The sequence below is a fragment of the Fringilla coelebs genome, assembly GCF_963513975.1.
Source record: "Fringilla coelebs genome assembly, chromosome: 4".
Taxonomy (NCBI): domain Eukaryota; kingdom Metazoa; phylum Chordata; class Aves; order Passeriformes; family Fringillidae; genus Fringilla; species Fringilla coelebs.
Window position 1 is genome coordinate 23,541,501 of NC_140032.1, and position 16,003 is coordinate 23,557,503.

Genomic DNA, 16,003 nt, shown 5'->3' on the forward strand with positions numbered 1-16,003 from the left:
CCCACCAAATTCTGCTATTTTGTACTATTAATCCTAAAATACCCAGAATTCTTTGGCAGCAGTAGATCCATGCCTAGCTTTTTGTGCTGTAGTTACCAAATTCCTCATAGTTCTTTTGTATTATTCATTCCTAGGCAGGAAGACTAGTTAGATTTTTAAAAATCTTTATTTTGTGTTTAAATTTGTTTTGGCTTAACCCACTTCTGAACAGTTAATATGACTTCTGCATATCCAGGCATTAGCATAAATGCATGTTGTAACTACCAGAGCAGGTAGGGTAAATCCAATACTTCAGGAGTGTTTTATGTCGAACTTCAGAATATTTTTGCATTCAATTAGTTTTGGGACTGTTTCATTTTCTTGAAACCTTATTCCTCCTCTGGGGAAGGTAATTTTTATATATGTTAATGTAAGATGTGTAGAAAATTTGAGAAATGCACATGGGCTTAGAGACAGTTGGATAATACCTCTAGAGAATCTCAGAGTGGGTTTCCTGCATTTAAAATTGTGCTCAGGTAATACATTAAATACACTAACATTTAGGTGATCTCTGTTTTCCACTTTTAAGAACAGATATGCAGTTTAGTGGACAAACATTTGGAATTCTCTACAGCTCTTTTCAAGGTGGCTCTTTGGAAGACATGATGTCTGCTTTGAAATTTTGTTGTCTTTTTTATTAAAGGAGAATTCCTAATAAGAGATGCTATTTTGCCTGCAATAATAATGGTTCTTATTGGACACAGAATCAGATCTCTGTGTATATTCCATAAAGGACCAGTGATTGTAAAGCACTGGCCTTTTTGGAACAAGTAACCAGTCTTTGCATGTGCATTGGTGAAAACAAATATTGTAAGAAAACTCTTATAAATACTTCTCTATGATGTGTAAGATGATAGATGTATAGATATATAGATGATACACATATATATGTGTTTGCAAAATTAGAGCCTGAAAATTGAAAACCTTAAATGAAAGGGAAAAGTTTATTCCAGTGAAAAAAAATTTCATTATTCAATACAAACTTTGCTTTTTTGCAGAGGCAGCAGGATTGTGACTTGCACTTACACAGTCAGCAACTGGAAAAATGCCAGATTCTGAAAGTAATTTGGTGTCTTCACATGTGGATGTTATAAATGGTACTTCAGTCTTGAGTGAAACGAAAATTTCGGATGAAAAGGGATCTGTTAAAAAAAGAGCAGTGACTCAGTTTGGGAAGAATGGCTATCCTGACTCCATATACATAAATGCAGCTAAGATTTTTCAAGGCCTTCGCACTGAAAAGAGCACGGGCAAAATCCTGCTGCGGTATGGGGATACCCCGGAATCTCCCCCGGTGGCTTTTAAAGATGAGGATTCCAGGCGTGCGTCTTACCAACTGGCTTTCAATACTCTAAAATGTAAGTACAAGACTTACCCAAGAATTGCTAACAGAAATGATGCAGCAGAGAAAACATAGAAAAAACAAAAGTGCTGTGTCTGCCTGACGGCAGAGATCTAGGGAAATTTTTGTTATGCTTCAGGTTTTTACAGAGTAACAGATTCACAGAATATTCTGAATTGGAAGGCACCTACAAGGATCATCAAGAAAGGCCCATAAGGGGATTGAATCCACAACCTTGGTGTTACTAGCACCCTGCTCTGACTAACTGAGCTCATCTCAGTGCTTCTTTTCACATCCTAATTATGGATGAATATACATATTTACCAGACTATTCATATCCCTCAAATATTTAAATATAGCTAAATGTTATTACAATTTGTGAAATCCAACATTACAAACCTATTCTTTTTCATGTAAATGAATTACATAGGGTTGCTACTGTTGGTGATTGAATTTGCCCTCAATTTTCATGATGTTTAAAATTACAATTTAGTGACTTACTTCCATAGAATATTGTAGAGAGTGGCATGACTCGTCAACATTTTCTTCTTTTTACAGATCAAAATCTTCTTGAAGAAATGTTGATAGATAGTAAGCTTTACCCATGCTACTCAATAGTAAGTGAACATTTTTGTGAGGCATTTTTATTTTCTGTGTTGATGTAATTAGTACCTTTTCTGAGGATTCTACAACATTCTTCAAAACAACCTTTGTTGTACATGACAGCCTTAGACTGAAATATTGGAAACCTTTTTCATAGTTGTCTAAAGCATCCATCTCCAAAGCCTGTTGTGAGATTCTGTTGTAACTGATGGCTGGAAGTCAAAGCCTTCAAAGAAAGAAGGTGGGAGAGCGAGGCATGAACTTCACTGCAGCACAGTACTTGCACAGTGATATTGTCCGTGTCCATGAGCTTTCCTTTCCAGCTGTGTCCCCTTGTGAACAGGGGAAATAAATGTTTCCTTCCTATCCTTGGGAGTTGGATGGAGTGACTCTCATCAGACAAAAAAATGCCTTGACCCCATAGTTCATTTTCTGGGCAAACAGTACTGTGTACAAATATTGTACTGGCAAAAACTGGTCCAGTTTACTCTCTCAACATGCTTTGCTGCTTTGACATGGAAAGAACTTCTAGAGCTGGTAGAATATTCTGCTATTCCTTCCAGTTTTTTTTTTGATGCCTTTGAAAATGGCAAGATAAACTTGAGCTGATATGGTTTGTGGAGGTTGATGTGAACAGGCAAATGATCTTAACACTGTTATTTTTGCCTTGTTTTTGTAAGGAAGTAAGACTTTCATGGTAACCTCTTGTGTTTGGTGGTATCTCCCTAATAACTTGAGTTTTCTAACTTATTTTGGTCATCTTTGTGAGAAGGTGAGAATTTTAGAAGGCATAATAACTGTAAGAATTTCATGTAAAGAGGCAGACAATAGTAACTGAAGTGCAGAAATTATTGTACTTAAGCAGGAGATGCTCCCTGGTTTAAACATTTAGACAGAGAAGGGAGGTTTTATATATATCCCACAAGCAGAAGGGTTATTACAGCTGAGTGCATCGGATGCTACATATTGAAGAGTCCCACAAGAGAGGAATTGATAGACAAGAAGTTTTTGTTAGCTTAGCTATTTAACAAACTACTTTCTGAGGAAAAAATAATTTCAAATTTCAATTCTGATAGTATTAGAAATTAAGATACAGTATTTTATCTGCATGCATGGAGAATGTTTTTAATTTTGATAATCTAAAAAACTTTTAAGTTATGTATTTGAGTTTAAAAAAATTATTTTTAAAAGTGTTTTATTAACTCTCCACAAGTAATTACTTTCATATTCTTGCAAGTAAGCTTTTAAGGGTTTTTAATGCCTTTTGCATGGGAGTCTGCTGTTTCATATGGATCTTTTTGCAGAAATAAGGCATCCTTTGGATCACTTTGTCTATCCAGTTGCTTTTCTCTTGCAGCCAGATGAGCTAACCAGTTTGCTTGTTGTGATGCTTTGTGACCTACAAGACCGAAAATTTCAAAAACGAAAGATTTTTGCTGAAGAGGAACGTGTAGCAGAAGTTCAGGAAATTGGGGATTATTTATACAGGTATATGTGCAAAGAGCTATTTTTTGTTGCTACAGATCAGCAAAAATGAAGATTTGTATAATCAGTGCCTTTTAAAGGTAATTATTAAACATATCTTTCACCTTAAAATTTTGTGGTTTTTTTTTTTTTTAATGAGAGACTAGTTTAGAGGCAAAGGTTCATATTTATATAGTTATGAAAAATACAGATAAGAAACCATCCCTATATTGTGGACTATCTTGCAGGCATCTTATCTTATTTTGGCATTAGTGAAACCTTCATACAATTCTAGGAAGGAAATTAAATATTTAGTAAATATTCATAAATGCAAGTGTAATAGAATCAAGAGGTCATGGAATGGAATAACATTTATCTATTTAGCAGTACTTCTACTATGAAACTTTGTTAAATATTTATTATTTTAAATAATGAGAACAAAAACCAGAATACATAAACATTTTAATATTTATTATCTCTTCCATCAAACTACAAACAACATTTTGTTTAACTCAAAAGGCAATTATTAAACAAAATTATGTTGCTGCTGGATTTAGAATGGCCCAAAAAGTTCATTAATCTCTTAAGTGCAAGGTATTTCTGGAGGGCAGTGAGTAGTTCACCAGCAATTTTTATTTATTTTGAATTATCATGTATCAGGAATATGCATGAAGCTTGTGGGAAGAAAAGACTGGAAATATTTTCTCAGACATTTTCATGTAGTAATAATAAAAGTGACTCCTGGTTGCCATCATACTTGTATTGTTTTTGTACATGTTTAGGGGCCAGCTTTCATCAAATGCTCATTCTGCACATGTTTGTATTTATGTTTTCAAACATGCAAATGAATCTGACGGTTGTATTCCACACACTGCAGTTCCAAAACATACTGATTTTTTTTTTAGCTGTCTGAAAAAATGGATGTATTTGAGAGTCCCCTGCTATAATTGCAGTCCTGCCTGATTTAAAATAATAAATAATCGTAGCTATTAACGACCACCTTGCATCTGCTGTTGTCTGGGGTAGAAAATGTTCTGTAACTGTATTTTCTGTTGCAGCTTGCAGAAGAAGGTAACCCTTTTGGATTTGTTTTCTGAGCAAGATGGTTTTCTAACAGAAATGTAGCATGCTAATAGCTGATGAAAACATTTATCAAACTTACTGAACTTGTGAGTGTTTTTATAGGTATAAGACCAAACTGGCAGCGTCACTAGCACGGTGTCGCATCAAACATGACGCTCTTTCAATTGAATACTTTGTACCAGAAACCATATCGAAGCAGGAACAAAGGACTTCTGCTTTACCTATCTGTTTTTGGATAAACACATTTAAAATCAGGTAAGATTTTTAACATACCATCTGATATTGATGTTTTTGCATATGAAGTGATATATTTTGCTACGTACTTGTTTTAGAATTCCAGGTTATATTTTTACCAGTAATTAAAAATTCTTACAGGAAAATTCTGCTTAGTGCAGTGCCGTTGTGTTGTATTTTTTGGTAGTTTTTATATATTGCAGTGGTGGTATTTGTACACTATTTTGAAACTGTTCTTCTTACTATTCTCTTGCTTGTGTGGATCTTTCACCAAATAAATGAAGAAATAAAGTTAGAAAAAAAATATGGGTGAGGTAACTTGGTGACAAAAAATAAGAGAAAATGTCTTTAGAAGCAGGTGTATTAGTCTAAACCATAATCTTGGCAAAGGGTGTTAAAACACAATACTTAAACCTGCTGTTTATTCTGTTAGGATAATGTAAACTTGAAATTAAAATGCACATTTTAAAATCCTTGTATTCTGTGGGATACTATGTATGTAACACTGCTGTTCCCAGTTCTGTACTAACTGATACATGAACCATACCAGATTATCCTGTTATCTGTTTTGTTAGACAAGTAATCCATTTTATAACATTTTCAAGAATTTTATTTTACTACTCTTGTCTTGGATCAATGTTCAGTGCTTAGGTTATAGGCTCTTCAAGATAATGTACCTTACTTTGGGTGTGAGTTTAGAGCCCTTAAATAGGAAATAAATAAAAGCTTCTCCTTTCATCCCATGTTTAATGTACTGTATAAACTTATGGCACTGTTTGATATAGCATTTCAACAAACATCTCTTGCTATATATACCTTTAAATCTTTATGATATTTGAATTGCTAACCTCAGCAGTTATGCCTTCATTTCATTTACACAAGGATTCTTTCAGTGTCAGCCATTAAAATTATTGGTGAGTTGGGCTAGATTGAAAGCAATTGAAAGAACTAAAGCATGCCAGCAGTAAATTTACTACAGCATCTCCTGAGCACATGGACATTTCTGTTTTGATGCTTTGAATCATCCTCTGGAGACACATGCCTCTTTTTTAATTAATGTATCAGATTTATTAACTTAACTGTTTCAAACAAGAACTTACATGCCTAAAGGAGAGTAAGTTTTCCTCCTGCATTAGAGAGTATGCATTTTATACCCATATATGTATGCATATATAGACACACACACAACAAAATAAAAAATTCTTATAATCAATGTAAACTATGTTGCTGAAGTAACTCTTGTATATTTAATGGTCAGAGTTGTATGTTAACAGCCTTGAAGATGTTATCAAAGATTTGGAGATGAAGGGATTCACAAAGGTTGAATCTGTGTCAGACTTTGACCATTACACGTATGCTGTGGACCAACATTGCCATGATGTATTGGTTTTTCCTTCCTGTCTTAGAGAAGAACTACTTAATTTAGATCTTTTTGCAGATTGCAAACTCTTACTGCAGGTGAGTTGATGTTCAGCCTTGAGTCAGATGATCTGCAAATTGAAATAATTGCTTTAGAAAGAGGTTGTGTATTGTGTGACTATTCTGTTAAATCAGTCAGGCAGTGACAAACTCGCATAAGGTTTTGGACATTTGTAATAATTAGGTTACAAACTGATCCAGTTACTAAATTTAGCATGCAAATGTCAATGCTTAATTGATAGCTGCATTTAAGTTAGTAGGATGTTTTAAATTTAATCTTAGAGCTGTTGAACTAAATATAAAAATGGTCAAAAGAGGCAGTCTCACTTCTGAAAATGTGAGGAAAGTTTTGATATAACTCCATATGCTTTCCCTCAGTTAGTAGGTAGTGGTATGCTATTGTAATATTTCTTCCTCTTCAAATGCATGTTTGTGATGGAATGATCACAGTTCTTTGTATTTTGTGCAATGCGGTTCCTTGATCTCCATAACCCCCACTGGTCTTTTTCCTGACTTGCCATTGTTAGACTCCCCAGTGAAGTTGGGTGGGAGGTTTCTGTTCTAGAGTAGAGGTTTGCAGTAACCATGCAACAACACAACCATGAATTATCTGAAATGCTAGCAGAAACATTTCAACCAGCGTTTTCACTAGATGTCTGAAAACCTTAGCCTCAAAATTTATTGCTCAACTTAAAAAATGTCTCAGTATTCAATATTCCATTTCAGTTTGTAGATTTTAAATACAATACGTACAGAGAAGAACTATAGATGACAGCCCTATAGGTAATGGGAGCAAATTCTGAGTGTAACTACTTAAAAGTATTCAAAATGAGTAAATAAAGCCATCAAAACTTCCATCTCTGTGGTGGATTGTTGCTTGAATGCTGTGTGTACATAGACAGTGATGTGAATTTAAAGGCTTAGCACTTTCTTTTTCCCTTTCCATTTATCATCAGTTTGTCAGATTTGGTGCAAGACCTGGTATCTGTGGTCAATATCTTCACTCCTTGCCTCTTAATCACCAGTGGTACAAGAGCATTTACTCTTGTGGAGCTGTCTCTTGTGCTTTCTGCATTTCAATCTGCCTCTCTGTTGGTCAAATTTCAGCAAAATCTTGATCTGTGATCTACAAGGGCAGAATAGTTTTGCAGTTCTCTGTTAAGCTCCCTCAGAGGATGAATTCTGCCTGAATTGTGGCCAATGTTTGCCTTTTCTGGAACAAGATGTTGGTAGGAGTTCCTCCTTACGAGGATGATATGTACCTTATTTTCACCTATAGATACTATGCTTTTTTCTTGTATTATTTAGAATTAAGTTATTTAAATTTATTGAGTGACTGTTTGGTTTCGTAATTTATTTAATTCTGTATTGGCAGATATCCCTGATTCATTTTTTTCCTCTTTTCTTTTCCATTTCCTATGAAAACAATGGAAGACTTTCCTAATTTGGAAAAAAAGGTTGGCATTCATGGAATTCATGATCATACTTAATTTTTGTGTCATTGTGTTGTAGGATAAGTCTCGCAGCCTCGCTGTACACTCTGCACACGCGCTGTTGAGCGAAGGTGGGGACGTTATCATGGCTCACATAGGCTCCCATCTGACCATTGCCCACATGTCAGTGCTGACAAATGACAGCATGTCCAGAATTATTGTTTGTGGTGTGAAATCTTCAGCCAAAGAAGAAGAACTGATGAACAGTTTCAGTCACATGGGATGTACAAGTAGGTGCTAAAACAGTTGGTATTGAAGAAGTATTGTAATACAGTTTGTGATATCTGTAAATATGGACTAATTCTATCAGAACTCAGAGATCCCTTCTTTGGAGGCTTGGGGACGGCAATAACAGCTTTTATGTCACAAGGTGAGCTGATGGCTATTCAGCTACAGTCAAGTTAATTACAATGTAACCATATCATAGATGCAAGCTCCTGAAATGTTGGTGATTTTTTTCTGTGGAAGTAGCTACTACATAGCAGTTGGTGTAGCTGGTAGCAGGGAACTTTTGGTGTTTTGGCTGTTGCTTTCAGTCTGATTTCCAGCTGTTTGAGAGTCTTAATCCGAAACACATGCAGCTGTCCAGTTTACCTGGAGGACACTATCAGGACAGAATGCAGCACATTAACTGTCTTTTCAGTGGAAGATGCGCCTTTCAATCAGTTTGAAATCCATAGGCCATACTGTGGAGAATCTGAATCTAGCAGGCTTCAGCTCTGTTGAATTCTGTGTAACACCAGAATGTCTCTTCACCTCTGTCACTTGTAGGCAGGCTTGCTCGCAGTCTGTAAGTGTTGAGTTTTCCCTGTTTTTCAGATATTTGGTTGTTGCATGAAGACTTTACTGAGCTTCAGCCAACAGACCCAAGACTTGGACAGGCAAAAGTTATTTTGCTGCTACCACAATGCTCTGAGCTGGGTGCTGGCAATCCGATGGAGCTTATTTTAAGTGAACACCCAGGTAAATTTTGATACAATATCTAGCTCATGCTTTCAGGTAGAAATAGATCCAAGTATTTTGGTCTAGACAGTGCAGGTGCTTCTATAAATTGTATAATTTTATTAAAGAAACCTTCCTTATTTTAATTACTAAAAAATATATAGATTAACTTGCATAATTCTGTGACTGCTTCAGATTGATAGTATGAAAGTTTGAGGGAGATTCTGGGGAGCAGAGTGTGTATAGCTTTTTTTAAAGTAAAAATATATAGGCAGAAAATTTATTTGAAGATACCAACATGTATATAATTTTCCATTTGATTATATTCCTTTATTGACTGTTTGTATAAATCCTTTCACTGTACAATTTTCATTAACTAGAAGCAAGTAAGAGACACCAGTGATCACAGGTAAAGAAGTAAAGCAAATAAATCAGGCACTCATTGGTATTCTAATTTGTAAAACCTACCTTCCCACTGTACCAGTAATACCCACGTCTGCTTCTGCAAGCAACTGAATTTTTAGACACTAATACAAATTGCAAGACTAAATTTACTACTCTCTGCTTTTAGATACAGAATTGCTAAGTGACCTTTTCCAGGGATTTGTGTCTGAGGATAAACTCAGGATTCTTGCTGAGAGGCAGCTTAATGAGTTGCTTCATGCACTGAAATGTAAGTGTGCTAGTTTCTCAATTTCTGGGAAGACTTTGTGCTATCAATTCCATTGTATTATCACCAGTTTTAATATAGTTAAAAATGCACAAATGACTCTATTAACTATGAATAAGCATGTAACCAAACCCCCTGAACAATTATTTCCTCCAGTCTGAAGGTGTTTCTGTGTCCTAGTGTCCACCAGACATTAATATAATACTCTTCAGTATTTTGTAGAGAACTGGTTCATGGCTTAGTTATACTCTGCTTTAGAAATTCTGCAAATTTAGTCTCCCTCCATCTGCATGCTGCCACTTTTTTCCTCCTTTGGTAGCTGTGTGAAAAGATTGGAGACAGCTTTGACTTTGTGCTGAAATCTGCAAATATTTGAAAATATTTTAATTATTTAAAAACAGAGATCAGGAGGTAAAAGTGACATAATTTTTATGATGCTTTTAATCCTTACACTGTCAGTATGAAGAATCTGAAGAGTAAAAAAGTTGTGTTTTATTTTGCAGTTAACAAAGTACAAGCTATTGTTTACTGCACTTGCTCAGTTTACCCAGAAGAAAATGAACTTGTAGTGAAAAAAGCACTGGAATCTGGAGTGGAGGCAGATAAAAAACGACCATATAGGTACAGAATGAGTAGCTTTATCTGTGAAAAATTAAAGTATGACTTTGAATTGTAGCATAATTCTTATCCTAGACTGAAATGTATCTTGCATGAAATTAAAATAGCTTTTGCTGCCTGTCATGCCATTCTTTCTGTTTATGAGATTACTTAGCAGTATTCTATTGACTTTCTCATCTACTATTTTTGTTCATCTGAAATTAAGATGGGAGGAAAGCATCACTGGTTGGAAATAACATTCTTCAGATAGAGCTATTGCTATTATTGTATTAGTGTTCAGAGAATGAAACTAACTTGCTAGCATGCTCTCTGCTTCGGATGTAGAATGATCAATTTCAAAGGAAAAAGAAATTAAATCTTAAATTGTAAGAATCATACAGAAGAATAAGAATCCTTTACTGTAGGATTGCTCATTGCTGTATTCAGATGAATGACTTCTGGAAAGGAGAGGTTACAGTAAGAGACCATCCTGTGCAATCACAGAAAATACAAACTTATATGAAAAAAATGTATGCTGTATACTTCATATGTAGTTATAACCTGTTAGCTATCACCCTGTCAGCCAGAGGAATTGTTAAAAGACTGATGGGTATTTTCTGTATTTTCCTTTCAGTCCCATAAGTGCAAACAGTTGGCACTCACTTGCACATAGATACAATAGTGGATTACTGGATGCAGGTTTAAAAGAGTTTATGTTGTAAAAAGCACAGAAGAGCAATACTATATTTTTAGATTTTATATTATCTTAGTTAATAATCTGGCTATCAAAGGGAAAGGTACTGTGGCTCAAATATTCAGTGTAACTAAATTTTGCATGATTAAAAGAGTAAATACTAACTGTGGCCAGTCCAAAGAAGGTGTAAAAGTTGTATGTTATTCATAAGACACAGTGCAACAAAGTGCATATTTTTTCAAATTCACTGATAGAAAATAGCAGTCTGCTTGATTTTTTTTTACAGTAAGTGGGATGAAATCAGGGTATGTCCTGCCAATGATGTGTGCTAGACCAAAAGCATTTATGGCCTCTTGCTTGTGTTTTCCTTTGGAATTTGAAAATTTCTGGAGTCTGTCTTGACCTCTGTGCAGCTATTACTCTATGGGGAGAACTTGGGGAACCTTGGAATGTAATGGTCTCTAAATTATTGAATATAAATAATATGTAAATTCATAACATAGAAATTATTTTTAAAAAAAAGTTCCTGGAGCTTTAATTATTTAAAAAAACCCCCCCTTGTGTAAAACACCTCCCTCCCCACAGAGCTAAGCCAAAATCTGTTCACTGTTGTGCAGAAGAATCATGAATGTTGTCAAAGCATCAAACCTTTCAAAAAGGCAATCTTGGCTGGTAAGAAAAGGACAATAAAATTACATTAGGATTTTTTCAGACCTGAGCAAATTTCTGACTGACAATTGATTGAGTTTCATAAATGACAATTTCAGATTCAGTTCCTCCTTCTCTGTCATGCAGTATCTTGGATGTTTCATCATAGTCCTTGCTACAATAAAGCTGCTGGTAATCAGCACAAACAGAGCAGTAATAGATTGCCATAAATAAAATATACAGAGTGATTATGCTTAAGATGAAAGCTCAAGCCATTTGAGATGCATGTGCTACGTACAAAAATTCCTTTTACACTTTTCTTAGAATTAATTAGAGAACTCATTTGACTAAAACAGTGCAGTATAGAATGAAAGGCTGTTGCAGAGTTACTAATGCCCACGTTCACAGTATCTTTGAGAGACAAGTCATAATAAAACATGTTGTATGCTCATCAAAGATATACTGAATAATAATTCCCTTTCCCAAGAAAATTGAGGGCTTTCAGGAAACTCTTTAAAAATTTTTGCTTATGTGCATTTTATCTTTTTGGAATTACTCTGCAGTACTGAAGTGGTGCCAAACAAAATAAGTTCTGTTGGAGTTTGGGGTCACACAGCCCAAACTGGTTTCAGGGCTGTGCAGTTTTAAGGGTGATTTAAAACATGTTCACACTGGTTAAGCTGAACTTACCTTCAGGATATGTTCAGGACAGTTTACAGCAGCAGCTTTACCTGAAGCAAGGGTACACATGGCAAACAGGTGTGTATAGAGTAGTCTAAACCACTTGTGCATTTTGCTTTGGCCTATCAAATTTGAATTAATTTCTACATCATTTTTCAGGGTCATTGAAGAGATTCCTGGTGAACAGTAACTTGTATACATCAATAAAAGATTACCACCAGGTTTTTTTTTCCCATTGAATAAGCTTATGTAAAATCAAAAATCTGTGTCATAAGACATAAGAGCTTTATTTAGTAATGCGAGGAGGATTTGAGCCCCGGAGCCTGTTTTATCAAGTTCCAAGGAACATAGAAACAAAATCCAGATCGTGGTGAGAACTTGGAAACAGTTTTGCAGACTTCCCATTAAAAGTGAACTAGCCAGCCAAATCAGGATATTGCTTTCAAATATTGAATACATTTCTCTGTAACTGTCTTTGAATAAAGCTCTGTCACAAGAGAGTTAGTGGAGCACTAAGGAGTAGGACTCTATCTTACAGACCTCAGTGAAGAGGAGGGAATTATAATTACAAAAGGACATTTTGACATTGTTTTTCTGTACTGAGACAGCTTCATGTAGTTTGCTAGCCTTATGAGCCAAGTCTTTGAGACTGCTTTGTAACAGTCAGGCATTTCTGGAATTCCAGGAGAACAGAAGAGGCTACTTCTTGCAAGACTGTAAAATTGGAGAAAAAGCTCTCAATTAGAACAAATAGCAAATTTTCCTAGCCTAGGATTTTTAGCTTAGATAGGTATTTATTATGATATTTATTATTATTATTACTATTGTTATTATAATTCAAAGTCAACACCTCTACAATTTCTGCAAGCTCCTTAGTGTTTTTGTACCATTCCCCAACTTCAGGGACAACTTGATAACTCTATAATTGCACGCCTGAGAAAGAATATAGTTTTTCATTGTTGTATTATGTATTTATTATCTGGTGATTAATATACTTAATAAGTGGGAAAAAAAAGGAATTACTGAAAAAATGGAAAAAAACCCACTTAATTCTAAAAAGATGAATTCTCATGCCTTTCTTGAATTGCATTTTTTAAAAATAATTATAAAGCTATGTTACTGAAAGTCATAATTTGAAAATTACTTTTAATGTATCCTTGTTTATTTCCTTTTATATTCTTAAATATTATTTTCTGGTCTTCCATTTCTTTTTCACAGGCTTATTCCTTCTATTTTTTCTACTTGCTCTGATTCAGAGTCTTCCACTGAAATATTTTTCCAATTGGAGCCATCAGAAATTTCCAGTGGTTGTTTCCTAGCAGTTCTAGAGAGAGAGGTAAGCTATGAAAATAACCATTTAAAATATCTTCACAGAAGATGAGTATTGCAACTTTCCACAGAAGAATAACAAAATGGACATTTGAAATAAAAATCCTGGCTGCTCTTTAGTTGTCTTAAGACCAAAAGACAAGTGAGCAGTTGAAATATGCCACTTCTGGAATTTTATGCTGAACACAAGTTTAAAAGCAGTGCCTGTTCTGGAGCTCGTGATCAGAACAGACCCTTGATCCAAGTTAGTGCCAGCAAGATCTAGAGGAAATACATTGCTGTTATGACACTGGAATGAAATACACAGCTTGATTAGACTCAGGATAAATGGTATCTAGTAAAGGTATTTATTTTATGTGGCACCAAGATTTCCAGTATCCAAGCAACCAAAATCTTAATCCCTATGGGTGACACTATTAAAATTTGAATAAAATAGGTATGAATATGTTTCCTTCCCAAACTAAGGCATATGCAAATCTAGCTTGAAAGGCAGGGGACTTTTGCTGAGTAAATGGAAAAGTCTTGGCATGATTCCTGAGGAAAGGCCTTAAAGGGCTAGTTTGCATCTCAGCATCAACATTTTCCTCTTGTCTCTAAGAAAAACACACATTTTTCTCATCAAAAGTGGGGAAGAACTAATCCAAATTTCATTGCAAATTAAAGATAGGAGATCTTGGTTATTTGTACCATTTTCTGTCATACTGCAATTAGTGTGCTTGAAAGAAGCTTGCCTCTTGGGGGAAGTTAGATTTTTATTGAGAGTAAGAGAATTACATATGAAGAGCCTTTCAAGTTACCTTTTATTGACCTCTTTCTTTACAATATTAAATATTTTAAACTTGGTCTGAGTTTTAGTTAATCACACTATGTGCATCTCTCTACCACATTGTCTCTCTCCAGAGAAACAAACACTTTTGTTGCAGCTAGTAAATTCAAGTAATTTTTTGGGGCCAAATTCTAATACAAAGAAGCAATTCCTCCAATGGCCAATTTTTATGTGATTCAGCAAATGAACATTTTCCACAAAGTAGAAAACATGTATTTACAATTTAAACTGAAATTCCTTGTTTACAGAAACATTCTTCGTAGCTAGTTGAGAATAATTTCTCCCCCATCATTTCTCTTTATATACTTGGATGTTGATCTGGTTCCCAGTTTGGGAGTTTCTTATTACATATTATGAGCAAGAACTTTGATTACTGTGAAAATTATTTGTGTTTAATGTTACTGAAATTTCTGTATTTTAGTAAATATTTCTGATACACACACAGAGTAGATATTTTGTTCTTACAGGCACATTACAGAGCAGGTCAGTGTGGGAATATGTGGGTTTTGGCTGGGGTGGAGTTAATTTTCCTCACAGTGACTGGTGTGGAGCTGTGTTTTGGATTTGTGCTGAACACAGGCTGATGACCTAGAAATGGTTTTGCTGTTGCTGAGCAGGGCTTGCACAGAGCCAAGGCCTTTTGTGCTTTTCCTACTGCCAGGCTGGTGAGGGGACTGGGGGTGTGTGGGAGGCTGGGAGGAGACACAGCCAGGACAGGTGACCCAAACTGACCAAAGGGATATCCCAGATCATGTGAGATCATGCTCACTGTATAAAGTGGTGGGAAGGACAAGGAAGGGGAGGACTTTTGCAGTAATGGCAGTGGTCTTCCCAGGGAACCACAGTCTTTGTCTTAACCCACGAGTTCCCTAGCTTTACTCTTCCATTTCCTTCCCTGATACTGTTGGTGGGGCACTGAGCAAGCAGCTGTGTGGGGCTTGGCGACCGGCTGGGGTTAAACAGCTGGTTGCCAAGACAGACACACATTACAGAGCCCAGAACTGAGCTTCCCCTCTTTGGGTCAGTAGAGAAGAAAGCCTCTGAAGAACAAATGTTCCACTACCTCTTTACACAAGTCAAGTTCCTTATTTTGTGAATAAATAGTTTGGTTAGCATTTATCACATGTGACTTAAGTCCTTCTGTTAGATTCTGCTCTTTTTCTCCTGGAGTAGATTCTGAGAAGTTCTGTATTGTGGCTTAGATTCATCGTTGTTTCCTGTGAAATTTTCAGAAAAAAGTGTCTGGTAAAGACCTCTTGGCTGCAGCACAAGCTCTACTAGATGGCATTGTTGAAGAAAAACCAGAAGAAGAGGTGAAAAAGCCAAAAGGAAAACAACGTAGACGTAAGGTTGCTGCTAGTGATAGTAAGCCAAAAGCTGCAAAGGTCCCTCACCGCCAGCCTGTTAAGGCCAAAGTTCCTGTGTCTAAAGCAGCCAGTAAGAGAGAAGAAAAGCATGTGTGCCCCATATGCCCCAAAAGCCCAACCAGTAAAGAAAAACACGTGCGCCCCACAAAAGCAGGCAGTGACACACCCCAGAAGACTGTGCGAGGGAAAAAAGCAGGCAGTGACACACCACAGAAGAATGTGCACCAAACAAAAGCAGACAGCAACGCATCCACCTCGAAAGCAGCCAGTAACACACAGCAAAAGAACGTGCCCCAAACAGACAGCCGTGTTGAGCTGAAGAAATCTGGGAATCCTGATTGACACACAGCACCACTGAAAGTGCAGAAGCCAACATCTCATCTGTCACCTCTGGGCAAGGTGTATGAGAGACAGACACCTGCTCAAAAGGCACGCACAGAACAGAACGGGGTTGTACTGAAGCCCCCAACAATCACTTTGCCTTCACTGATAACACCATTTGAAAGGCTGTAATGAAACAAACCCAGGGTATCAACTTAACGTTGCTTTCCATGGCCAGACTGGAGCACAGG

General features: G+C 36.1%; 1 protein-coding gene across 1 annotated transcript; it reads left to right on the forward strand.

The window, feature by feature from the left end:
* Window positions 1-1,084: 1,084 nt before the first annotated feature.
* NSUN7 (NOP2/Sun RNA methyltransferase family member 7) lies at window positions 1,085-15,952 on the forward strand (the record flags this gene model as incomplete). Its single annotated transcript, XM_084204897.1, has 11 exons — window positions 1,085-1,397; window positions 1,940-1,998; window positions 3,342-3,472; window positions 4,634-4,786; window positions 6,040-6,223; window positions 7,697-7,907; window positions 8,497-8,640; window positions 9,191-9,292; window positions 9,793-9,910; window positions 13,128-13,245; window positions 15,297-15,952. 11 exons carry the CDS (start codon window positions 1,085-1,087, stop codon window positions 15,771-15,773), a joined length of 2,010 nt encoding a protein of 669 aa, XP_084061023.1. The 3' UTR covers window positions 15,774-15,952.
* Between the last annotated feature and the right edge of the window lie 51 nt (window positions 15,953-16,003).